We start from the raw sequence: 26,616 nt of genomic DNA, 5'->3' as shown, positions 1-26,616 counted from the left end.
GAAAAATTAATTTAGAATGTATATTAAATTATTTGAAAAGAATGTATATTAAATTATTTTATTTATGCATGCAAGAGCTGGGGCACAGGACAGAGGTGTGGGGATGGTGACAGAATCCATCAGAAACAGAGTGGGGAACAGAACAGGCAGATTGACCGAAGTACACTGCTGAGGGGAAGTACACTGCTGAGGGGAGCAGCGGGCATGTCAGGAGAGGTCTGCTGTGCCATGTGGGTTGCTCCCTGGCCAGCCAGGGATTGAACTCATGCTGCAGAGGCTGCGAATTGCTTCATGGTACGTTGCTTAACCCCTTGCTCCACCAAGGAGGCCCTACCTGAGACCCTTATTGTGATAAAATCTTTGTTTTATATTCCTTTTTTTCTCTTTAGCTCTTAAATATGAACCCACTAATGTCCGTTATTTGTGGGTGCGATCAAGCCTTTATGAACAGATGGGAGATCATAAAATGGCAATGGATGGTTATAGGCGTATTTTGAACCTTTTGTCTCCATCTGATGAACGTTTTATGCAGTTGGCCAGAGATATGGCAAAGTAAGTTTGATGTAAAGTATGTATAGATGCTCTTATTACTTATTTTAGAAATCGAAGCTTATGTATTTGAAGTCAAATATACTTTTAACTGAGGTTCAAGGATTTTTTTCCCTGTGTTTCTATATTATGTTTAAAAAAAAATAAAAAAAATATATAGTTTTTTTTCTGTTGACTTTTCGTTTACAACTCAACTGTGTGATTGCTTAGAAAAATTTATATATATGATTACATTTCAGGTGCTCAGAAGGTTAAAAATGGGGCATGTACTGAAAGGATGATTTAATTCCCAGATTCCCATAATTTACTTGAAGTTATGTACATTTGCAGTAATAGTATTTTAATTTTATCTATTGCATATGTGCTAATGAAATTTTTATGATCTGGGATCTGCTATAATCATTTTTTTCTTGAGCCAGTACAGAATCATATTTTAAGACAAAAATTCCTAATAGCTGCCACATGCTAAATCATGCCCTAATGCAATTTCTTCTCTGATATACTTATATACAGCAAAACAAAACAGGAAAGATTTTAGCTAAATAATCTCTTGATGTGTTCTTTATCCTAGGGTTATCTACTATATAGTTTTCAGCCTAAGATTAACAATTTTTTTTAAAGTTTTTATTTATTTTTTATTGCATAGAAGAATTGGGATGTAGGCCAGAGATGCGGGGATGGGGGTGAGAGAATTCACCAGATACAGAGTGGGAAGCAAAGCAGGTGGATTTACTGAAATACATGGCTAAGGAGAGCAGCAGGTGAGACAGGAGAATTCTGCTGCGCCATGTGTGGGATAGCTCCCTGGCTGGAGATTGAACTCAGGTCATTGAGGTGGGCTGTCATGGTAATAGCACTGAGACTTAATCTCTCGGGCACCAAGGAGGCCCAGTATAACATTCTTGGTCTAGGTGTCTTAGGGTTAACCTTATTAATTCCATGGTCATTGTCATGAAGATGCTTGTGAAATCACCCTCTGCCCTCCTAAGAATGGATTTTATAGGAATATAGAGGATTTTTAGGAAATTTGTTGATGCATGGAAACCCTAAGTTGATACCTAATATAAGTGATGAATATTGAGGATCTTCCCAAGTTACCTTCTGTTAGGTCTCTGTTATAGTGATTCTACTTTGCACACTATTAGATGGTCTCTGAGAGTAAATTTGCTTTCTAAATGTATTAATGGTAGTATTTTCTGTTACTGTAACTTTGATTAGGCTTTCTCCCAGTCCCTAATTTCCCTCCAGAAATATTTACTGAATATATATTATGTACTAAGCATTGTTAAAAGGTGCCAGGATGTCCAGTATTGAGTGAGTTTAAAATTTGCTGCCCTTGTGGATCTTTACATTCTACTTGGAGAGAAATAACAACTAAATAAATAAACAACTAAATACATAGTACATCAGATGTTGGTAAGGGATATGAAATCCAATGAAGCAGGGAAGGGGAGATAGAAAATTGAGGTTTAGGAATATATTATTCAAAATAGGGTGATTGGAAAAAGAGTTAATTCTGTGTTATATTCACACTGACCAGAAAGTGAACTGAAGGGCGTGTGGGAGCAAGAATTAGGGAAGAGTTACAACAGGCAAAGGAAATGGCGAGTGCAAAGGTTTGCCCAGGGAACTGCATGGCAGGTGAGGGTTTAATGAATGCATCCCAGGGGTCAGAGGACATAAAGTCAGAGATATCAGGGAAAGTTTACATAGCCCTATGGATCATTGTAAGAGCTTTGACTTTTACTCTAAATGAGTTTGAAAGTCACTGGAGCATAGTGAGTAGAGGTAGAGAGTGGCATGATCTAGCTTAAATTGTAAATGCCTCGGTTCTGGCCGCTTTTTTGAGAACATATTGATGAGTGGTGAGGGCAGACAGGAAAATCATTTAGGAAATTACTGCAATAATCCATGAAAGGGATAATGATAACTCAGCAGGGTAAAAGCAGCAGGAGGTGGTGAGAAGTAATTAGATTCTGGCTATATTTTTAAAAGGCCAAGTTCACAGGATTTCTGATATTTTGACTATTAGGTAGGGTGTGTGTGAGAGAGAGAGAGGAAGAGGAGAGAAGAGGCGAATTCTTAGGACTAAATGGTGAGGTGCTCTAGAAGTCAGGAAGATGAGCAGGAAATGTGAGAAAATGAAAGGAAATGAAAATGGACAGCCTGATTTAAGAAGATGCAAATTTTATTGGAGAGAGCACTTCAAGAAGGGATGATCATCTATGTGAAATACTGCAGATAGGTCATGTAAAATAAGGACTGAATTTTGACATTGGATATGGGATGAGAGGGTCTTGGGGTATAGGTAACTCTGGAGAAAGTTATAAGGGGATCAAAGAAAAGGGGAGGTAATTGGAATGGGTGTAGAGGTAAAAATGTATTTCAAATGGGAATTATGCACAACTGAGGGACATTGAACATTCATGAAAGAAGGCACAATTACTTGATAGATACCTTTTTTTTATTTTAAAGATTTATTTATTTATGCATACAAGAGCTGGGGCACTGGCCAGAGGTGTGGGGGTGAGAGGATTCACCAGAGACAGAGTGGGGAGCAGAACAGGCAGAATGACTGAAATACACTGCTGAGGGGAGCAGCGGGTGAGTCACGAGAGGTCTGCTATGCTATGTGGGTAGCTCCCTGGCCAGGGACTGAACTTGTGCTGCAGTAGCTGTGGACAACCTCATAGGTTGCGTCTTAACTTGCGCCACCAGGGAGGCCCAAGAGATATCCTTGAGTAGATTGGAGGGAATGAGATCTAGTTGGGGATTAAGTTTACTATAAAAGGATAGGGCAGAAGACATAGTCTTGGATATAGATACTAGGTCATGTATTGGGTTTATATGGGATATTTGTTTTGATTCTCTTTGTAAAACAAGAAGTGGAGTCATCAGTTGAGAATGAGGTTAGAGAGTGTTGGAAGTTTGACAAACAGCTAAGAAGATGTGAAATGGTTGTCTAGGTCCTTAGGAACTTGCTGTCGCACAGACCAGCAGCGTTGCATCACCTGGGAGCCTGTCAGAAATATAACCTCTCAGCCCTACCCCAACTCTACTCAATGAGAATATACTTTTTTGCAAGATCCCCGGTTAATTTGTATATACATTCCACTTTGAAAAGTACTGGGCAGTACCGGGCAGTGTAACTGATCAGCACCATGGTCTAGTTGAGGCTTGTGGTCATTAATTTAGTTTGAGTCTGGACAATATAGTCAGCTGGGAAGGTGGTGAGGAATAGTAGGCATATGACTTATCCAGGGTTGGGGTTTTGTCAGATGATTTTGATAAAGGGTGATAAGGGTAGGAGAATTAGGAAATGTACAAGGGAGTGATTATACTCTTAAACCATGGGAGGAGGAGTGTATGGACAGGAATGGTACAGAAAACAGCTTTATAGAGGTAGAAGCTGTTGTATTGGGTTACAGAGAGAATGAACTGGAATGATGGGAGGCAGCTTGTGGAGAGTAAAATGCTTGATATCATGATATTGTTATGCTGACATTTATATTCTCCTCTGGATCAGCTGTGATTATGATTTTAAGGACGTTTTTTCTCCACAATTTTAAGAAAATGAAAATTATAGTTAATAGAGAGCTTAAGCAAAGAAATGGGTTTTATAATTGGTTAAGTAAATGCTTATTTAATTTTGCCGCTTATTTTTTTAGGAGTTACTATGAAGCCAATGATGTTACTTCAGCTATTAACATTATTGAAGAAGCTTTCTCAAAACACCAGGGTTTAGTCTCCATGGAAGATGTTAATATAGCAGCTGAACTATACATTTCTAACAAACAATATGACAAAGCTTTGGAGGTAGGAACTCTGTTAGATTTTGAACGCATTTCTGTGTTCTAGAAGTTTTTATAAACTGAGTTTTCATTTAGCTATTTACATATTAAAATACATACTAAATTTCATATTTAAAGTGTGTATGGAAACTATTTCTAGATTCCAAAGTAATTCCACATGAAATATGAAATGTAAATATCATGATAAAAGCTGTAGCTATTATCACAGGTGTCAGATATGGCTGTACTTCAAGGTAGTAGAAGTCAGCAGGCCGACTGTGATTCGGTTGCTCTGATTCAGTTCTTAAGCTTTTGGGAAAAGTAGATAGTTTGATACAGAGGAATTATAAACATTAACCTTTAGTAAGCATTAATGTGATGTGAAAGTTAATATATCACAATGTTATTTCAAAGAAACTTATTCTTTGTTTTTTTATAGCTGATTTATGTGTTGTAAGGATTATTTAAATTAACTCTGCAACTCTTTGCAGTGTGGAAATGTTTTCCATGCATACTTTTGTCTTATTTTCTTTATTTCCTCATTCTTTTAGGTAATTACAGATTTTTCTGGAATTGTGCTGGAAAAAGATACAGAAGAAAGCACTTTGGAAGAGCACAAAGGTTGTAGTTTCCTTGCATGGGGAAGCATATATAATCCTTCTTGTTCATAATGTATCAATTTGAAATTGATAGTTAATGTTCTCTTTAGAAGTTTTCCCCAGAAACATTCTTTCTGCTGAGAGATTTCATTGTTTTCTTGTATTCACTCACAAGTAATCTTGACAACATTGTTTTTGGACCTTTCATATCTCAATATATGTCCATTTGAACACTGCATTTTTATTTAGTCATGGTGTTTTTAGGTTATGGAAAAAAAAAGAATGAATTGCTAAATGAACAGCTTATCAGAAACCTGTAGCTCTAAAGTAATTTACTTTTCAAAAAGGACATCAGATGCTCTCCTTGAAGAAAATTCTGCTTCAAACTTAAGCATTCACATAAAGAATAAATACTAATGTAACCACCTTATATTGTTTGAAAACTTAACATATATAATTAGGAATCTGGTTAGAAAGTTGTCGCTATAATATAATTTGCTCTGTCCCTAATCCTAGTTTTCTTTGTACCACATCCATTAACTTGTTCTCTGAAAATACTCAGTGATCTTCTTTGGAGCAGAGTGGATATCCCTGTTCTTACAAAAAATTCTTGCATACCTTCTACCCCTATCCCATGCAGCTTTTATTGGTGATGGGGGAGCAAGGAAGGCACTTGGTAACAAGTGCTGTCTGCTTCAAAATAGATCCCTCTCTAACTTTTCATGATGCCAAAAAATTCCATCATTATGTAATCCCTTGAGTTAAGACATAATTACTCAAAAACCAAAAACCTTTTTATTTAAACGATCCTTCTTAAAAGAGAGCAGTAATTAATTTATACTAGTCATTTTGTGCTAATTCATATACATCAAGGCCCAAGATGGGATATGATGCATGTTGACATGGAAAGTTATCAGGAAATGAAAAGCTCAGTTCAATAAGTTTCTTATCAGGCTCTATACTAAGTGTGTGGGGAATACTTAGCTAAGTATAAAATTGTCTGCTCTCAAGGAAGTGCGGAGGAGTTCAAGTGAAGTGTATACAATTTAATTATAAGAGGAGCTGTGTAATAATTTCTGTGGTAAAATTGGCTTTATGAGAAAATAGAGGAGGGCAGTATAACAAGGTCAGAGGAGGTATCTAGAGGTAAGGTTTCAGCAGACATCTATGGGTAAATATATCAGGCTGAGGTCCCAGGGTGTGGGAGAATTGCTTGGTATGGACAGGATCAGATAGGAAGCTTTGGTGGGTGATCTTAAATGATTAGAGTGGGGTGAGTGAGTAAAGTTAAGGAATGAGAATTGTAATTCTATGAAAACATTTACTAGGCCATCCGAAGGACTGCCAGTTTTGATACTTTTCTTTCTTTCTTTTTTTTTTTTTAAAAGATTTATTTATTTTTATACAAGAGCTGGGGTATAGGCCAGAGATGCCGGTTGGGGGGGCGGGTAGAGGATTCACCAGAGACAGAGCAGGGAGCAGAACAGGCTGAAGGACTGAAATACACTGCTGAGGGGATCAGTGGGGCGACAGGAGAGGTTTGCCACGCCATGTGGGAATCTCCCTGGCCGGCTGGGAATCGAACCTGCGCTGCAGAGTCTGCAGACAGTTTCACAGTGCTGCATTCGCCACTGGGGAGGCCTTGATACTTTTCTTGCACCTGATTTAGGTTAGAGCTGAATCTCAATTTGTTATCTTCTAGCTATTATTTCTGTTTAAGATTTGTCTTTAAAAAAATATATTCGGTTTGGAAATTATTGCTATCCTTTGTCCTGGTAAATATTAAAGAAATGCAGAATTCAAGGTTTAGTTGTAGGTTTAGTCATTTTGTTAGTTAGTATATTTTACTGTGTTCTGTTGACTCTTCTTCCTTCCCTTCCTTCTAGTCCTCCCTGCTTCCTGTCCACTTCCTTTCCACTTCAGTTTCCTAATGATTTAGCATATCCGAAGTCACGGAACGTCTTAACATAAGTCAATGACTTGTTAGTTTTAAGTTGTGTTTTTCTTTCTTAATATATAAAATAGTGGTATATCTGAACTCTGTGACATCTTAAAATTGATGAAAAAACTTTAAAGAAAAAGATATGTCCAGAAGACTATGAGATTTAAATGTTTCCAGAGTAAGCAAAGATAGTGTTTCTTACATACATTTTGGAAAACAAGAACATTTGTTAGTGTGTTAAGTATTGCTCTTGAAATTCATATTTTATTAATTCTTGTAAAAGACCTAAAAGTTCAGGAGAATAAATTGTTAGTGGCTAAAAATCAAGCTCTTTAAAAGATTCTGTTAAGGGTCTTATTTATGTTGTAGAAGCAATAAATAATAAATTACTTTCTTGAGCATTGTCTGGTTGCCATTCAAGCATCTGAATACTTACTCTTTTAAATACAGTTTCTGTACTTATCTGATTAAATTGGAAATTGCCATAGTTTTCAATTTACTCTTTGAGTAATACTTCCCTGTAGCATCATAAAGTACACTTCTTGCCTTTTTAAATATGGTTGACCTGATTTCTCCCGTTTGATAGTGAGATTATAACCACTACTTGGAATTTACTAGACTTTACAAAATATAAAATACTTTAAGTGAATAAAACTTCCTTTAATTTTCCAGGACTTTAAAATTTCTGTTGCTGTTTTAGAAAATAACATACTATTATCTTATCCTTTTCTCAGCCTCTTTGTACTGAAGACTTGAAAAAGGGCTTTTGTATCCAAGAAGAAAAAAGAAATTCATATACCCTTGATTATCATCTATATTTTTATAGTTCTCTATAGCTTTGATAGATGGTGTAGGAGTTTATGTAGATTTTAGATAAGTGTGTAAAGTATTAAGAAAAGAATAGAAAGGGTAATTGCTACTGAAAGACAGACTGAAGGAGGTATGAGAACCTAGTAATAGATTTGGCTAAATTTAGAATTGAATATGGAATTACTTACTTTGAAGTAAATGATCTCTTACATGGAAGATATCATTTGCTTTATTTGCCTCACATTCTAAACTTGATGTAGGAACTACTTTTTGTCTGTTCCATAGATGGTGAAAATGTTACCTGCTCTATACCTGATAGCGTGCCAATAGATATCACGGTGAAGTTGATGGTCTGCCTTGTACATCTTAACATCCTGGAGCCACTTAATGTAAGAAATGTTAAGATCTGTACTTGAGATACTTCAGATTCTATACGTAATGTTTTCTTTAAATGGGAAAAAATTTAAGTTGATCCTAGATTTCACATTTCTTAATAACCAGAAAGTTATGGTCAGCATCAAATTATCTTTATGTGAGTGTCTTAAAAGTGTTTTGAAACTAGATTTGTGATAATGTGTCTCTTTTGAAATGAGAACAATCTAAGATCAGAATTTGAGATTGAATCTTTTAGATAATTGTGATGATGCTGATATCTATTCTTTTTTTGTCGACTTTGGATCAAGTATTTCATTGAATAAATTGGGTTATCTTCTTTGCTGACCTTAGTATAAAGTATTAAATAAAGTGTGCATATCTCTACCTTCAAGTATCTCTTCTTCTAATGGGATTAGATAGATAATAAATAAATAAATATGGAAAATAAAATACAATGTTAGGTGGTGGTAAGAAACTTGGGAGAAAAATCAAGTGGAAAATAGAGAATATTGGGATGGAGGAGATGCACTTTTAATTCAGGTGGGCATGAAAGGCCTCACTGAAAAGGTGACTTGTGAATAATGACCCAGAGGAAGGGGGAGGTAAGCTTCGTCCACATTTGCGAGAAGAGCAGTTCAGTGTTGTGTCCGCTCCTACAAGGCCTGTCTTCCAGTAGGGCCTCAGAAGTGATGGGTTGAATAAAATATGAGTTCTTTTTAATAGAGATACACAAGTGAATAGAAAGACAGTTATATAGAGCTGTTGTTTTTAAGCCTTGCTCCTCCTATGGGCTTGCCTTACAAAACTGGTATATATTTTAAAAAGAGAAATGTGCATAGTTGGGCATATTTATAATGAATGTTTGACCTCAGGCTTTTATTTTGGGGTCTAGCCTCTGCTGACAACACTAGTGGAACAGAATCCTGAAGATATGGGAGACCTCTATCTAGATGTTGCTGAAGCTTTTTTGGATGTTGGTGAATATAATTCTGCACTCCCCCTCCTCAGCGCATTAGTCTGCTCTGAAAGATACAACCTTGCAGTAGTTTGGCTTCGGCATGCAGGTAATACTTCTTTTGTGGTAATACTTCTTTAGTGTCCTAGTGACAGTGTTTCCCATGTTGTAGGGCAGTACTTTAAATCAGTCTTAAAATGTCAGTAATTTAAATCATCTTGGTGTACCCCATTAGGTAATTTTCATCACTAATGCTCTGAAGCTATGATTCATTTAATAGTAATCAGAGTAATGTAGAAGGACTAACTAGTCCCTGTTAAAAATATTTTAAATACCTGTCTTTTACCTTTCTAAACCATAGGCTTTGGTTATTAGTAATAGATTGTCAGACTTGTGAAATCTAATTTTTGAAGAGTTTTTATGGATTTATATTTCATGATATTTTGAGAAAAAGTTAATATATTTTCAGTGTTCTTTGAGCTGTAAATATGCTCAAGATTGGGCTTTATCATTTTTGTTTCATTGTCTCTAAGTCCACAATAGTCTGAAATAAATCACTAGAGTAAGAAAAAAATAACAAGAAAAATCTCTTAAAGAAATATATAAGGGCCTCCCCGGTGGCGCAGCGAAGCGCTGGGTTGCGAAGCTGCCCGCAGCCTCTGCAGTGCCGGTTTGATCCCCGGCTGCTCCCCGGCCACCGGAGGAGGGTCCCACGTGGCGTGCAGACCTCTCCTGCCCGCCCACTGCTCCCCTCAGCAGTGTACTTCAGTCTTTCTGCCTGCTCTGCTCCCCGCTCTGGCTCTGGTGAATTCTCTCACCCTCCCGCGCTTCTGACTGAACCCAGTGCTTGTATAAATAAATAAATCTTTAAAAAAAAAAAAAAGAAAAGAAATATATAAAACCCAGAAACATTCTAATAGGATTTCCTATTGAATTAACATTAAAGATGCATTAAAATTTGAATGTTCCTGGTTTAAAATATTGCATGATGACAGAAATTTCTAATAGTTCTTAAAATACTACATAATAGCAAAAAGTTTCTGACTAGAGAAGTATTAATTGACATTTTGGGATATGGAGACATATCACAAATATGAAATAGCAAAGAGAACACTTAATGATTAAGATAACACGTTATTGTTGGATGAGTGAACATGAAAACAAATGTAATACCATCATAAAAGACTATATTGTTTGTGATGCTAAAATTTAAAGACAGGTGCCTAGAGTTGAAGTTTGTATTGCCTTTTTAAGACTGTGATATTGAAACTGCTCTTGTTACTAATATGATACTTTATAAATCCCATCAATTTCTGCTCATAATGCTGGTAAATGCTGTTTCCTTTTTGAGCCTGTGTGGTTTGAGATAAATAGGAGATAAAACCTGTGAATCATCTTAATAAAAAAATTTGGGAATCTTTATACAAGAAAGATTGGTAAAGGAAATTAAAGCTTATAGCATAATAGCAAATAATACCTTTTGAAGTAAAAAAAAAAAGTAATGAGAAATGCCATCGTGATGATCCTTCCATATTTAGAAATCTTTCTTTACTATCAAAGATTAACCTAAAGATATAATCATTTGGAAAGATTTGAGAAATTTGAGATTTGAGAAAACATTTGGAGGCAAAAGTACCTTCTTTGCAGATAATTGCAGTTAAAAGGGAGGTGAAGAGGGCCTAGATTAGTGTTGTGACTGTTAGGGGAGGAAGAAAAATTGCTTATAAGGATTTGTCTTCAAGTTTAAATGATAGGATTTAGCAATTGATTGACACAAAATTTGGGGAATAAGGCACAATACCCTCACTTAAGAGAATTTATCCCAAGGTGATAAACTAAGCAAGGGAAGTGTGGGGAGGTAGGTGATAATTCTGAATCTCAAAACTCAAAGAACCTGTCAGGTAACAAATGTAAGTGGCAAATGGGAGGACTGGAGGCAGTGACAATGGAAGAGCCCTGTCTAAAGGTGCTGCTCTTTTTCAGCATGTGCTGTGTGGGAATGGAAGGCCCCACTGGTGTCAGCCAAATCAAGATTTTTCAAAATAAGCCAGTAACCTGAATTTCAAAAAGATCCAAGTTTCTAAAATGTAGATAATTTATTGTCTAAAAGATGTGTTTTGTGTTATGTGAGTTAAATTTGTCTGCCAGTTTGTGAACTCTGACTTATGTACATGAAGATATACATTTATTAGAATGAAAATTTGGAAATAATCTAGATGTCAGATAACATGATTCAATAAACAATTGTGTTACTTGAATGTTACAACCATTTAAAATACAAATGAAGAAATAGGAGAACGTTGAAAGCATAATTCTAAGTGAATAAAGCAGAACTACAGTTTATGTATAATGCTGATTCTACCCTTGCAACAGTTTGAATTTAGAGAAATTATTAGATTGATCAGTCAATACAAGATTAGAAGGTATAGCAGTGTTCTACAAATCTTCATACATTTGTTATTTTTTTATTGCTATATTTCTTTTTTAATTTTTAATTTTTTTTATTTTAACATTTATCATTTTTTACATTTTTTTAGACAGTATTTGCTTCGCCCCATCCCCTCAGATTGAGTCCCCATAGAATCTCCTTCCCTACGGCACCCATGCACCATCACCACAGTCCCCTGTGCTCCTCCCTCCATCCCTCTCACCCCTCTCCCTCCTCCTCCCCTGCAGGATGTCTCTGGTTTATAATTGTCTGTTTTTGCTTTGTTGTGTTTTGTACTGTTATTATTTTTTTACACTGATGTCTTATGTGGTTCCCCTATATTCCTGTTGTAAGTGAAACCATCCGATATTTTTCTTTTTCCTTCTGGCTTATTTCACTGAGCATAATTCCTTCTAGCTCCATCCATATTGCTGCGAATGGCATGAGTTTATCTTTTTTGATTGCTGAATAATATTATATTGTGTATATATACACATCTTCTTGATCCAGTCATCTATTTTGGGGCATTTGGGTTATTTCCAGGTTTTACCTATTGTAAATAGTATTGCAATAAATAGGTATACAGGTGCTCTTTTGAATCACTGTTTTTGTGTCCTTTGGGTAGATCCCTAGGAGTGGAACTGCCAGATCGTATGTATGGTAGCTCCATTTTTAGTAGATGGAGGAACCTTCAGACAGCTTTCCACAGTGTTTGGACCAGTTTTCACTCCCACCAGCAATGTAGGAGAGTTCCTTTTTCACCGCATCCTCGCCAACATTTGTTGTTGCTTGTTTTATTGATATGTGTGTAAGATGGTATTTCAGTGTGGTTTTGATTTGCATTTCCCGATTATAAGGGATGTTGAACGTTTTTTCATATGCCTCTTGGCCATTTGCATTTCCTCTCTGGAGAAATGTCTTTTGAGTTCTGCCCATTTCTTGACTGGATTGTTTATTTTTTTTGTTGTTGTTGAGCTGTGTGAGTTCTTTGTATATCATTGTGATCAGTACCTTATCAGTTGGATGGAGTGCAAAGATTTTTTTGTGGGGTGTCTCTCTATTTTGGTTAATGTCACTTTTGCTGTGCAGAAGCTTTTCAGTTTGATGTAATCCCAGGTGTTTATCTTTGCCTTCACTATCACTGCTTTGGGTGATGAGTCTTTAAAGATGTTTTTGAGATGTATGTCTTGTAGTGTTTTACCTATATTTTCTTCTATATATTTTATGGTTTCAGGTCTTACGTCCAGTTCTTTTATCCATTTTGAGTTGATTTTTGTGCACGGTGAGAGGTAGTGGTCTAGTTTCTTTTTTTTGCATGTGGAGGCCAGTTTTCCCAACACCATTTATTGAACAAACTGTCCATGTTCCATTGCATATTCTTTGCTCCTTTGTCAAAGATTAGTTGTTCATATAAGTGCGGCTTTATTTCTGGGCTCTCTATTCAGTTCCATTGGTCTGTGTGTCTGTTTTTGTTCCAATACCAAACTGTTTTAATTATTATGGCTTTGTAGTATAGCTTGAAGTTTGGAAATGTGGTACCTCCTTTCTCCTTTGTTTTCATCAGTAGGGCTTTGGCTATTTGTGTTTTTTTATGGTTCCATATGAATTTCATCAGTATTTGTTCTATTTCTTTAAAGAATGTCATTGGGATTTTTCTTGGAATAGCATTGAATCTGTATATTGCTTTTGGGAGGATGGCCATTTTAATAATGTTGATTCTTCCAATCCATGAGCAGGGGATGTCTTTCAATTTCTTTGTGTCTTCTTTAATTTCTTTTAACAGTGTTTTATAATTTTCTTTGTATAGGTCTTTCACCTCTTTTGTTAGGTTTATTCCCAAGTGTTTGATTTTTTTGGTTTCAATTATAAAATGGATGGTTTTTTTGATTTCTTCTTCTTCTGATTGACTGTTTGTGTATAGGAAGGCTACTGATTTTTGTGTGTTGATTTTGTATCCTGCTACTTTACTGAATTGGGTGATTATTTTGAGTAGTTTTTCTGTGGAGGTTTTAGGGTTCTGTATGTATATTATTATATCGTCTGCAAATAGTGATAGTTTTACTTCTTCTTTCTCTACCTGGATTCCTTTTATGTCTTTCTCTTATCTTATTGCCCTGGCTAGGACCTCCAGTATTATACTGAAGAGCAGTGGTGAGAGAGGACATCCTTGTCTTGTTCCTGTTCTTAAAGGAAAGGCCTTCAGCTTTTCACCATTGAGAATAATGTTGACAGTGGGTTTGTCGTATATGGCTTTTATCATGTTAAGGTATGTTCCTTCTATCCTGAGAATTTCAAGGGCCTTCATCATAAATGGATGTTGGACTATGTCAAATGCTTTCTCAGCATCTACTGATATGATCATATGGTTTTTATTTTTCTTTTTGTTGATGTGTTGGATTACACTTACAGATTTTCATATGTTGAACCATCCTTGTGCCATTGGGATGAATCCCACTTGATCGTGGTGTACTATCCCTTTGATGCATTGTTGGATTCTGTGGCAAGGATTTTGTTGAGGATTTTTGTGTCAGTGTTCATTAGGGAGATTGGCCTGTAATTTTCTTTTTTTGTGCTGTCTTTGTTTAGCTTTGATATTCGTGTAATGTTGGCTTCATAGAACGTATTTGGTAGTATTCCTTCTTTTTCAATTTTTTGAAAGAGTTTGTGTAGGATAGGCACTAATTCACTGCTGAACGTTTGGTAGAATTCGTTTGTGAAGCCATCTGGGCCTGAGCTTTTGTTTTTGGGGAGTGCTTTGATTACTGCCTCAATTACGCTGCTTGTAATTGGTCTGTTTAGTTGTTCTGTTTCTTCTTTGCCCAGCTTTGGATGATTATACCGTTCTAGGAATTTGTCCATCTCTTCTAGGTTGTTGAATTTGTTTGCATATAAGTGTTCATGGTAATGTCTGATTATTCTTTTGATTTCTGTTGAGTCTGTTGTGATTTCTCCTCTTTCATTTATAATCCTGTTTATATGTGTTTTCTCCCGTTTTTTCTTTGTGAGCCTGGCTGGAGGTTTCTCTATTTTGTTTATTTTTTTCAAAGAACCAGCTTTTGGTTTCATTGATCTTTTGGATTGTTTTTTTAATTTCCAGTTCAATAATTTCTGCTTTGATTTTTATTATTTCCTTTCTTCTAGTGGCTTTAGGGTTTTTTTGTTGTTCTTTTTCTAGCTCTTTGAGATGTGAGATTAGGTTGTTTCTTTGAGTTCTTTCTTGTTTTTTGATGTGAGCCTGTATTGCTATATATTTTCCTCTTATTACTGCTTTTGCTGCATCCCATACATTCTGCAAAGTAGTGTCTTCCTTGTCATTCAACTCAAAATATTTTTTAGTTTCTTCTTTGAGCCCCTCATTAGGCCAGTGGTCTTCTAGTAGAGTGGGTTTCAATCTCCATGAAGTGAGAGTGTTCCTTGTTTTCTTTTCATGATTTATTTCTAGCTTGAGGCCTTTATGATTGGAGAAGATAGTTGGAATGATTTTGATCTTCATGTATCTGTTAATGTTTGTCTTGTGGTCCAGTATGTGATCAATTCTGGAGAATGATCCATGTGCACTTCTGAAAAATGTATACTCGGATTTTTTGGGGGTGCAGTGTCCTACAGATGTATGTTAAGTCCATGAGTTCTATGTCTTTATTTAGGGGTCTAGTGTCTTTGTTTATTTTTTGTCTTGTTGATCTGTCCATTGGTGAGAGTGGGGTGTTGAAGTCTCCCACTATATATGTATTTTATTTAATGTCTGTTTTCAGAGCCGATAATAATTGTCTAATATATTTTGGTGCCCCTTCATTTGGTGAGTATATGTTGATGAGTGTTATATCTTTCTGATATATTGTCCCCTTGATAATAATGTAGTGTCCGTTTATGTCTCTCTTTACTTTTTTTAATTTGAAGTCTATTTCATCTGATATAAGTATGGCTTTTCCTGGCCTTCTTTTTTGGTCCATTTGCTGGTAGGATTGTTTCCCAACCTTTTACTTTCAGTCTATGTTTCTCTTTTGTGGTTAAATGTGTTTCCTGGAGACAGCAGAAGGTTGAATTTTGTTTTTTAATATAGCCTATAACTCTTACATTTCCTCTCTTCATGGAGTCTGATAATTGTCAAAGAGTATTCTCATACTGCTTCATTTGCACTTCTCTCTCTTTTTCTCTTTTGGCTCTTTTTATTTCTGTATCTTCGATAGTACTGATCCATTCTTCCATTTCGTCGATTCTGTTTTCATTGCTTTTCCCTGAGTTCTTTATCTCCTCTAGTAATCTTTTAATCTCCTGTGTTTCTTTTCTTTCCTTTCTTAAGGTCTCAGTTTCATTCTTCAGTTCAGTATTTGTCTCAAATCATTTTTTTCCTTTATTTTTTTTTCTGTTTTTTAATCATGATGATTATTCTCTATCTGATAGGCCAAGAAGTTCTTCCATGTTATTGTTGAACTCTGGTGACTGTATCTCTTTTTGTGGTGTGTCCTCCTGTGGGCTTGCTTGGTTATTTATATTTTTTCTTCTCCCTGTTGTTTGCTTTCTAATTAGTTTTACACGTTGGGATGTTGTGCCACTGGTGTTGGCAGGCATCCCTTTGGAGTGCTGCTTTAAAGGTGTTGGAAACTATTTACCAGACTGAGACAGCACTGGTAGGCCAAAACTCCACCAGGGTGTTGATGCTGTGTTGCTGGGCACTGTCCTTTACAGTTCCCTCCCTCTGTATTTACTCAGTTCCAAGAGGGAATCAGCTAGTTGGTGATTTTGTTCTCATCACGAGGTGGCGCCAAGACCAGTACTTGCTGACCTGTGCTTTTTCCCAGTGGTTCTCCTCTCCCGTGTCCCATGGAGGGAGAGGTGGAGGGAAGCACCTCAACACAGGAGCTTTTATTCAAGCTGGGTGCTGTGTCTGCCCTGTGTTCACCGGGTGCTGTGCCCGCCGCTGTATGGATTCAGTGCCCTGAATTCTGCACTCTAGGTCTCAGTTCCAGAGCTATCAGATCCAAAACGCTGGCTGTTACCCTGTGCAGTGCCTGCTGCTATGGTGCGTCCCACGTCCTGGATCCTGCGCCTGGCTCTCAGTTCCAGGATGGGGTCTTGCTCCATGCCTTATTTCCCTTCTTACCCCCGTTTGCATGGCCTACCCTCTCTCAGAGCCTGAGGGTGTTTTTGGGATCCTGGTTTCCAACTATCAGGATTTGGTGATTCTTTTTTCCTGGTCGCTAGGTGGCGCCAGAGATCTTTATTAGTGTCCTTCCAGAACTGTTTCTTTTCCCCCCCCGTAGGTCCGGGGGGGAACGAAGTGGGAGTGGTGTGGAGAGCCTCAACGGCGTGGGGGTGCTGTGTCTGCCCTGTGTCCCACTGTCATGGGGATCCCACGCCCTGTTTTTCGCGCCCCGGGTCTCAGTTCCAAAGCCCTCAGATCCAGGACGTAGGCTGTAGCCAAAGTCAGTGTCCTCAGAAATGGCGCCTATTGCACCCCGCTCCCAAGTCCGGGCGCCTGGTTTCTGATTACTCAGTGAGGGACATTCACCTCAATGAGAGCTCCTGCGCTTCTCCCCGCAAGCCTAGGTCGCAGGCGCGGGGACCTGGGCAACCATGATACGCCACCTGGGCAGCCGTGATTCGCGACCTGGGCAGCCGTGATAGGAGACCCTCATATGATTTTTGAGCGCACCGCTTTTCTGCTTAAGCTTACTGGCTGGCCTCTGAGTCTTTGTTCTTCTCTAATGGCGCCTGGAGCCGTTCGGTTCGCTCACCTCCGCTGCGATTCCTGCACGGTTCTCCACAGTTCCAGTTCACAGGGTGCGGTGCCTGAAATGGTTCCTTTCCACTCACAGTCCCGCTTGATGTGGTTTGTTCTTGTTGGTTGTTTTAGTTGTTGTTGTTGTTGTTTTTCTCCTTTCTGTTGGTCAGAGAGTGTTGGTCCGACTTTGTGGGAGCGGGAGGGTAGCAGAGTTCTGGGCTTTCCTCCCTTTTAGTCCTCTTTTATGGCAACTTTCTTCTTCAGGCAGTTTGCCAGAGTCGCCCGTTTATCTCCCGTGTCCCAGTTCTTGCAGGGACCTGCTGCTTTTCCTCCCTATTCATTTTTTTTTTTATGGGAGGTCTTATTTGCAGCGTTTCCCTGCCACCCTGTTGTTTTCGTCTCTATTGCTATAATATTTTCTTAAAAACTGAAAAATAATTTTGATCCCTTGCAACTCTGTGGTTAATATTTATACTTTATTTTAACATCTTAGAATGTTTAAAGGCCTTAGGTTATATGGAGCGTGCTGCTGAAAGCTATGGCAAAGTAGTCGATCTGGCCCCCCTCCATTTGGATGCAAGAATTTCACTCTCTACTCTTCAGCAACAGCTGGGTCGTCCAGAGAAAGCTCTGGAAGCTCTGGAACCAATGTATGATCCAGATACTTTAGCACAAGATGCAAATGCTGCACAGCAGGTAAATGTAACATCCAAGTAAGTTTTTCTTTATATTTTAGAACTCTCCTCAGTTAAGGATGTCGCTATAGTTTATATTTAAAAGTTTTATTTTAGTGTATTGAATTCAGTGTTTTGGAAAATTATTTGAGTCTCAAAAATCAACCATCATTAGACATTGCAAATTATAGTTCTAAAATAGTGGATCTCAACTATTGTGAAAGATAATAAAGCAAATATTCTTAAAGTTTGGTTTCTAAAACAATGGTTCTAAGTAAACAAAACATATTCAGCAAAGGAATTTTGTCACACTCACTATCATTTACTTATTTATTTATTTAGGAACTGAAGTTGTTGCTTCATCGTTCTACTCTATTGTTTTCACAAGGCAAAATGTATGGTTATGTGGATACCTTACTTACCATGTTAGCCATGCTTTTAAAGGTGAGTAATTGTTTTTCTTTGTAGTAGCCTTGTTGACTTTTTAAATGTTCAGGATTTAAATTTAACATAGGTTATAGCTTATTTATAACTTTTATTCTATTAAAACTTTTAAAGTGAAAGTCAGATAAACACAAAGACTTAGAGATTAGTGATAAGTATATGAAAATTTTCTGTGAAAGTATAAACTTAACTGTAGATTAAATAAAATAAAATTTTTGATAGTAGGTATTTAGAAAAATGGGAACTGTAGTATTTTCAGTTATTGGATCTGTAAATAGTACTGTATGCTAATATTGTTCACTTTTCAAAACTGACATCCTTTCTGAGTCTGGCTTTTCTGTGAGGGAATGGTTGTGGATGTGTGTGTATGTTATATGGTTAATGTGACTTGCCTTCTTTTTCTCTGCTAAATTGAGATTGAGTAGTATAAACTAAATCCCTTTGGTAAGAAGAAAAACAAGTCTTTTCATTCTACTCTTAGGGTTTTTATACCTACAATAATTTGGTCTCTTTTGTCCTTATTAAAGAAGCTTTCAGGCATACCTGTGCTACTTGTGGCCCATAGGTTTTCTTTAAAAAATTATATGATTATGGGTAAGCCAGACTTTATTTGGTGAGGCAAGGTTGTTGGGAAAGCCCTGGAGTCTGGAATTCCAGGACTCTTGTTCCAGAACAGAGACAAAGAAGCTCTGCCCAACACTGCAGGAAACGTTGGCATCTAAATCAAGCCCACCAAAGCCATAGGCCTCCTCATGTGCTACTCATCTGCCCCCTCTGCAGAACCCCTATAGGGACTGATATAGGTGATAAGGAAGTGGATTCAGTTCTGCATCCTGAAATGTCTTCACACCTTTCTTTATTTGTTTTAATTCAATGAAGTTTGTTCTAATTTTTTTTAAGTGATTAAAAAGTTCTCACATCACTATCTTTAATTCAGGTAGCAATGAATAGAGCCCAGGTCTGTTTGATATCCAGTTCCAAATCTGGAGAGAGGCATCTCTACCTTGTTAAAGTGTCAAGAGACAAAATATCAGATAACAATGACCAAGAAACAGCAAACTGTGACGCAAAAGGTATTTCCTTACATTTTATTACATCAAACTTTACTGAGTTGAAAGAGTCTTGAAGTAACATTGGCATAATCTAATTAAAAATAGCCTTTTCAAAGAAAATGATATTTCTAATGTAACTCCTTAAGTTCAGTTAAATTTATTTGGTGTTAAAAAGAATGGAAGGAAAGGCTACATATAAATACTTAAATTTTTAAAAAGGAAAGAATCTGCTTGGATTATTCTATGAAAAAGTGAAAAATTCAGAATTTTTTAAGAAGAAAATTTGTGAAAGTTAGATTATTTGTCCAGTCACTTCTATTACATATATTCCATTCTGTTAAATTCATTTTTGATAAATGTAGCAATAGTCATAGAAGCTTTGAAAATAAGTTGTTTTGACCCAGTTTCAAGTAATATAAGTTTTGAAGGACCTCTATTTTTTGCTGGAAATGCATCAGGTATTTTGGGATGAGGTTATTACTCATAAGTTTGGAAAAGACCTAGGATATATACCGGAGATAACAGTTTGGCAGAAAATTGTTTCATTGTTAATTAATTCAATGGACGTTTATTAAATCATTGTAACAGAGATGGTAGTGTGCAATCAACAGAGGTTTTAGAATGTAGAAGAGTAAACAAGGGGGCTGGGAATTGTATGGGGACTATAACCAAGATGAAAATGCATACATTGTGCAAAAATGAAAAATGGTGTTAAAAAAAAATATATATATATATATAAAAGTTGAATCTTTAAGCACAATATGAGAACGTAAGGTGAGAGTTAAAGGAAGAAGAGTCAGAAGAAATGATGCCTGATCTGTTCCTCCTGTGGCTGCAGATGCTTTGAGCCCTGACATCTGTCCAGCTTATCAATTCTGTATTCATTACAGGGTCTTCTGCCTCTGCAGTATGCATTTTAGACTTATGCTCCCTTAGGATATTTTTTCTATATCTGAGCCTTCCTATTTTCTCCTTCAGTATTTCTTGATTTCAGTTACATTACTGGTTTTTCTTAGACCCAAGGTTTTTGTTGTTTTGTTTTCTTAGCGATAGGGATCACACCAGGAGAAGATGAGCAAAGCCTTTTTGTGTTACATGCCTCCTTGTACCCTGAATTTTTTCACTTAACATTTTTTCATGACTGTATTCTCTTTACAGCGACTATCTTTAATGACTATAATATTCCATTGGATAGTAGTTCCATAATTTATTTAGTTATTGCCTTATTTATTTAATTTTTTAAAAAGATTTGTTTATTTATTTGTTTGTTTGTTTATACAAGCACTGGGTACAGTCAAAAGCGCGGGAGGGTGAGAGAATTCACCAGAGCCAGAGTGGGGAGTGGAGCAGAGCAGGCAGAAGGACCGAAGTACACTGCTGAGGGGAGCAGCGGGTGGCTGGAGAGGTCTGCATGCCATGGGGGACCCTCCCCCTGTGGCCGGGGAGCAGCCAGGGATCGAACTGGCCCTGCAGAGGCTGCAACCCAGCGCTCAACCGCCGCGCCACTGGGAAGGCCCCATTGCCTTATTTTTTGATAAAAGGTTTTTCCAGTACTTTCTTTTATAAATAATACTGTAGTGAGCATTTTCATGCCTATTCACTGATCCACATTTTTGACTAGTTGTTTAGCATAGATCCCCAAGAAGAATTAACTAGATCAAAGACTAAAAAAAAGTTTTAGTTTTGATAATTTCTTAAAGGTTATATATGAAAGGGAGGCTTCTTAGAGATAAAGAAGAGAAGATTATTGAAGGAAAAGGTAAATTTTTGAGGCAAGGAGAAGAACATTATTTGAGACATAAAAAGATTAAGGACAATCTGAATCTCAAAGTATGAATTTGAAGGACTTTGCTGAGCAAACATTTGAATTCCTTGTATGTACAGAATCATGTGTCTGACTTCAGTCCTGTCAAGGTCTGCCCTAGGAGACCATAGGTCCCAGCCAGCACTTGAGAAACAAAAATGAAATAGCTGTTTGTAGAGAACAAATTAGAAGTGAGAATTAACGGGGGTTGCGGGTTGTTAGGCAGAACAGAAGAGAGTGGAATTGAAGGGGGTGTAGACAAGCAGCTCATCCCATCTTATCTTTGTCAGAAGAACATTGGCAAGAATTCAGGTCCATAGGATGTTGGTTACTAAATTTAACCTTAAAATTGAACATGTGACTTTTTCTATTACTGCTACTTCTGGAAATACAATATCCTGACTGGTTTTCATCGGTCTCATTTTAGCAATATTTGCCGTACTCACAAGTGTCTTGACAAAAGATGATTGGTGGAATCTTCTGTTGAAGGCCATATATTCGTTATGTGACCTGTCCCGATTTCAGGAGGCTGAATTACTTGTGGATTCTTCATTAGAATATTACTCATTTTATGATGACAGGCAAAAACGCAAAGAACTGGAATACTTTGGTCTCTCTGCTGCAATTCTGGACAAAAATTTCAGAAAGGCATATAACTATATCAGGTGATTTTCCAATAACTTATTTTAATTAACTTCTTTGCTAGAGTATGTATATTTACTTTGACTTGGTCTCTCATGCTCAAGATTAATCATTTGCTTATTGGTTTAGTTCACCAGTCATTGTCGGAGGTAGGACATGAAAGCATGCATTCTCAGTGCTTAGCCTCTTATGCTTCAGTGTCTCCACGGAGAAGACAGACATAATACATCCCCCTTATGACATTGTATGGGGGTTAAATGAGTTCCATATGTAAAACCTTTTAACAGTGCCTGGCACACTTTGTTAGGTGTTCACTGTACCGTGTTTGTAGTGAACAGGAAGAAGAAAGGTAAAACTTAAGCTACTTGATTATGGTTTTTGGTTTAACAGTTTTGTTGAAAAGCAGAAACAAGAATTAGAAATATTAACTTAAGCAGCGTTTTCTGGAGAGATTCTTTTACTGTATGAGTGGTTTTGCTTAATGAATTAAACACTTTGCTTTTTCTTTTTGAGAGATGGTACGTTTCATTGTTGGTAGGATAGCACTGAAAGGCTGATTCTTATGAATCAGATCGATTTTCTGCTTGTGTTACTTTTTACCCTCATCTTCTTTTTATAATTCTAGGATAATGGTGATGGAAAATGTGAATAGACCCCAGCTCTGGAACATTTTCAATCAAGTTACCATGCACTCCCAAGATGTGCGACATCATCGTTTCTGTCTCCGTTTAATGCTGAAAAACCCAGATAATCATGCCCTGTGTGTCTTAAATGGGCACAATGCTTTTGTGTCTGGTAGTTTTAAGCATGCCCTCGGTAAGTGTCCTGATATATGACTTTGCTAAGCATGGACTGTTTGGTGGTTAAGAACCTGGCCTCAAAAGTGGGACTGCCTGGGTTTGAATAGCAACTCTACTGCACTGAGTGATTTTGCCTCCTTCTGCTGTAGGGTCTTTACCTCTAAAATGGAGAGAATATAAACTACCCAATAGGTTTTTGAAGGAGTTAAATTAGTTAATATAAAGTACTTAAACAATGCCTAGCACAATAGTGCCTGGCTTCTAAATGTTAATAATGATAATAATTAGTATTTATTTTTCTTATGAAGTTTTGGTTTCTAAGAGACTGAAATAGGTCTTATAATTTATTTCGAAGGTCAACAGTTGTGCCTGTTTACGCAAGCTGTTTCTTGTTTTTTTTTTTACTTTTAAAATAATTTTCAATATTTATGGATGCCCTGCTACTTTATTTTAATTTGCAATAGTATGAAAAATGATTTCAGATTTGCTGGTAGATCATTCCTTTAGGAGACAAGTCTTAAATCAAGACTATTTATATAATGCTTATTAATTCTAATTAAACTCAGGAAAAATTCACTAATCATTTGTAAGAAATTTCTATAGTAAAGAGTCACAAGCAAAACAAGTAGAAAGATACCTAACTAAATATTTAAACTTAAAATGAGCCATGTATTTCCCGCTGCCTGAAAGCTAGTGTTGCCAAGTTTACCTATTCTGAATAAACTATGATTTTTGGCTAGTTAATACTTTGTTTATATATTGCTATTGTTTTATAATTGCTCAGCCAATAACTTTGAACATCAAATGTTGAAAGCTTCCTCCACTGTGTATGCTTTTTAGAGTTGTTAGTTTAATGTTAAGAAAACATAGAGATTTATTTTATTTTCCTATGCTTAGAAACTTTTACGCAAGGTAACTTTTACACTGTCATTTAGAAAGTCCAAATGACAGTACCATTTGGGTTATTGAAGAGAGAAGAGGTGCTGTTCCTCCTGGAACAGAAGCCAGAGAAATAGAAGTTTTTATGGATATAAGTATAGATCATTCTTTGAGAAGAAAAATTTGGCTAAATTCCACCTCAAGTAGTTAGACTTTTGACATGAGATATAGAATATATGGAATTCACAAAAATCACACCTTCTTAGTTTATATTAGGTATGTTTCACTTGTCTCAGGAAAAACAAAGTAGTTGCTGTACTTGGGAAAATAGGACCCATAGTCTGTTGTTCACACTTCCATGATCTATCACAGTTAAATTTATAAGACAGATTTATTAATTTTGCAAAAAAAATCACCAAAAGACACAATCCCCCATTGCTTCTTAGGTATATTTTAGACCATAGACTGGACTTATGATCACAATTGATAGGTTGTTGATATGGGAGTATTTCTCTGCATGGATTTGGCTAGCTGTGCCTAAAATAAAGTCACTTTCAGTTGCTCATAATTAATCTTCATGATCAGGATACATTTATGGGTAAATACTTCTAATTTCATCATATTGGTGATTATTTTACAATTCAAATTAATGTATATCTCCTTGATATTTGAGAATATATATCTGCATATCTTAAATATTAATAGTATTTTTTAGCCTTAAAGTATATTTAAATGGGCGTTAAAGAAATAAGAAACTGATCTCATGACACCATCTGACATCCCTGCTCATTTTTCAGGACAGTATGTGCAAGCCTTTCGCAGCTATCCCTATGACCCTCTCTATAGCCTCTGTATAGGCCTGACCTTTATTCACATGGCATCTCAGAAGTATGTATTAAGGAGACATGCCCTTGTCGTGCAGGTAATTCTCATCACTTTATGTTCTTTAAATATAGTCAAATATACTTAATACTTTTGCTGTCTTGCTTCAAAAGCAGTGCCTGGTTAGGTCCCTGTGTTCAGCACTCACAAACTCAGTGTCCTCTGTTCTTACAGATTATGGCTGTTTGACAGCTTGTAACATTGGGGGGGGGGTTTTGGTGTGAATATTTTTGCCCTTGACTTAAAATACCTTTCTAGTACACTTTCAGAAGGGTTCTTGTCTATAGTGTGATATGCCACTACGTAACAGACATAACTTCTTTGAGAGTGGGACCGTGTCTCTTTTTTTAATACTTACATTCCCAGCACATGGCACAGTGGTTCAAGACATGCTTGTCAAGTGAGTAAAATATTGAATTGTTTGTCTTTTTCTTTTTGGTAGGGCTTTTCCTTTCTTAATCGCTACCTCAGTCTACGTGGCCCTTGCCAGGAATCCTTCTACAATTTGGGCCGTGGCCTTCACCAACTGGGACTGATTCATCTTGCAATCCACTATTATCAGAAGGCTTTGGAGCTCCCTCCACTAGTGGTAGAGGTATGGTATGATTCACTTTAAAAATGGAGGAGTCACTCTTTTCATTTATAGAGAAGTGCAATTAGATCAGTGTTGTGGTCCAAATAATGAAATACTTTACAGCTTAAAATCGGTTATTTTCCTTATTCAACCTATTTATATAAATATGCTAAGCAGCAAGTGATTTTTGACATCTTGGCCTTATGACCTCATCAGCAACATGTGGGTCGATGCAGCTTGTGGTAGTTATGCCCATTGCAGTTTTCCTAAGATAGCCCCTGTGGCTTATATGAGCTGGTAGGTAATGAAGCCTGGTATTGAGTGATATGCCATTGTTCACTTCCAAGTTCAAGTATAACTATTATTTCTTCCCAAGGATGAAAGACCATTATTACTGTAGTTTTGTTTATTTTTAATATAATTTTTACTACGATTTTTGAAGAAAAGCATGTATTTTCATTGATTTTTTTTTTTAAGTTATAATTCCCACATTCCCTCACAATCATTTTCTTACCCTTGTTCAAGTTGATTTAGTTGTTAAACAAATGAATACATTCTTTTATACTTATGCTGACAATATATATACACATCTGTGTTCTTTATTTCATAAATACCTTTCTTATTCCTTAAGCTCTGTCAGTATCATTTTTCATTGTTGTAGATTTTTTTCCAAAATGTTGTACTGAGGAAAATTAGAAACATAGATCTAATCTATTACATTGAGTTCACTGCTGTGTCATTTAAACAGAATCAAAAGGAATAATACATCTAAGTTAGTCATTATAATCAACTTGATGTATGCTCCCTTAGACTATTTCTTAATATGTTTTTCTGTTATATAGCACAAGTATTTTTTCCCGCTGATCATTTGTGTTATAATTTATTATTTTACATACAAAAGTTTTACATTTCTTTATGAAGTCATATCTATTAATCTTTACCTTTCTATTTTTGCTATTATACTGAAAAGGTTCTTTCCTACCCATGATGATATTATTACTCAACTTCATTTTTATGATTTTTTTAACTCTTAATTCCTTAATTCATCTGGAGTTTATTCCTTTGTGGCTTGTGGGTAAGACTTTCAGTTACTGGTTAGACATTTAAAAATATTTGATGATATGGTTACTATAATAATCAGCATTATCTGATAAAAATTTAGATTGAAGATATTTTAAGTTTTCTAATGCTTTTAGTATTTAGTTTTAGTATTTAGTTTTTGAATACACTTGTAAAACTGTTTATTGCCATAAACTGTCCTGATTTTCAGCTTGAAATATCATTTATTCATGTATTTCTCCCCTAGGGTATGGAAATTGATCAGTTAGACTTACGAAGAGATATTGCCTACAATTTGTCTCTTATTTATCAGAGCAGTGGGAATATTGGAATGGCTCAAAAGCTTTTGTATACCTACTGTTCTATATAAAATACCTCAACTGGAAAAGGAGCATTGGGTAGCTGCTGTGTGTGGACCAAGAATCTCTGTCTCTGTGTATTTTATTTTTAATATGTTACAATGATCTTTTGGTTGATACACAAATATATCATTCCTACAAAATTTATGTATTGTCTTGCCATTTTCCTTTAGCATTTTTTAGTGAACTTGACCCCAAAGCTGAAATGAACAGTATTAGATTTATTGTCAGCTTGGCGTTGAATACACTAATGTTTTCCTTAAGCCATTTATTCAT

At 36.4% G+C, this 26,616-nt stretch overlaps 1 protein-coding gene across 1 annotated transcript in view; it reads left to right on the top strand.

The window, feature by feature from the left end:
• The window catches only part of GTF3C3 (general transcription factor IIIC subunit 3), a gene marked incomplete at both ends in the record, with an annotated part of 33,208 nt that extends 6,857 nt beyond the window's left edge, over window positions 1–26,351 (top strand). Inside the window, 13 exons of the mRNA XM_084248615.1 lie at window positions 390–552; window positions 4,218–4,365; window positions 4,892–4,961; window positions 7,977–8,080; window positions 8,959–9,130; window positions 17,665–17,867; window positions 18,188–18,289; window positions 19,227–19,362; window positions 21,573–21,810; window positions 22,413–22,603; window positions 24,264–24,388; window positions 24,791–24,943; window positions 26,229–26,351. Coding sequence (XP_084104741.1) covers window positions 390–552; window positions 4,218–4,365; window positions 4,892–4,961; window positions 7,977–8,080; window positions 8,959–9,130; window positions 17,665–17,867; window positions 18,188–18,289; window positions 19,227–19,362; window positions 21,573–21,810; window positions 22,413–22,603; window positions 24,264–24,388; window positions 24,791–24,943; window positions 26,229–26,351 — 1,928 coding nt within the window. The remainder of the gene's footprint in view (window positions 1–389; window positions 553–4,217; window positions 4,366–4,891; window positions 4,962–7,976; window positions 8,081–8,958; window positions 9,131–17,664; window positions 17,868–18,187; window positions 18,290–19,226; window positions 19,363–21,572; window positions 21,811–22,412; window positions 22,604–24,263; window positions 24,389–24,790; window positions 24,944–26,228) is intronic.
• Between the last annotated feature and the right edge of the window lie 265 nt (window positions 26,352–26,616).

Source organism: Talpa europaea (genome assembly GCF_964194135.1).
Source record: "Talpa europaea genome assembly, chromosome: 1".
NCBI classification, from domain to species: domain Eukaryota; kingdom Metazoa; phylum Chordata; class Mammalia; order Eulipotyphla; family Talpidae; genus Talpa; species Talpa europaea.
Note: the sequence above shows the minus strand (reverse complement) of the source record. Positions and strands in the feature narration are given on the sequence as shown.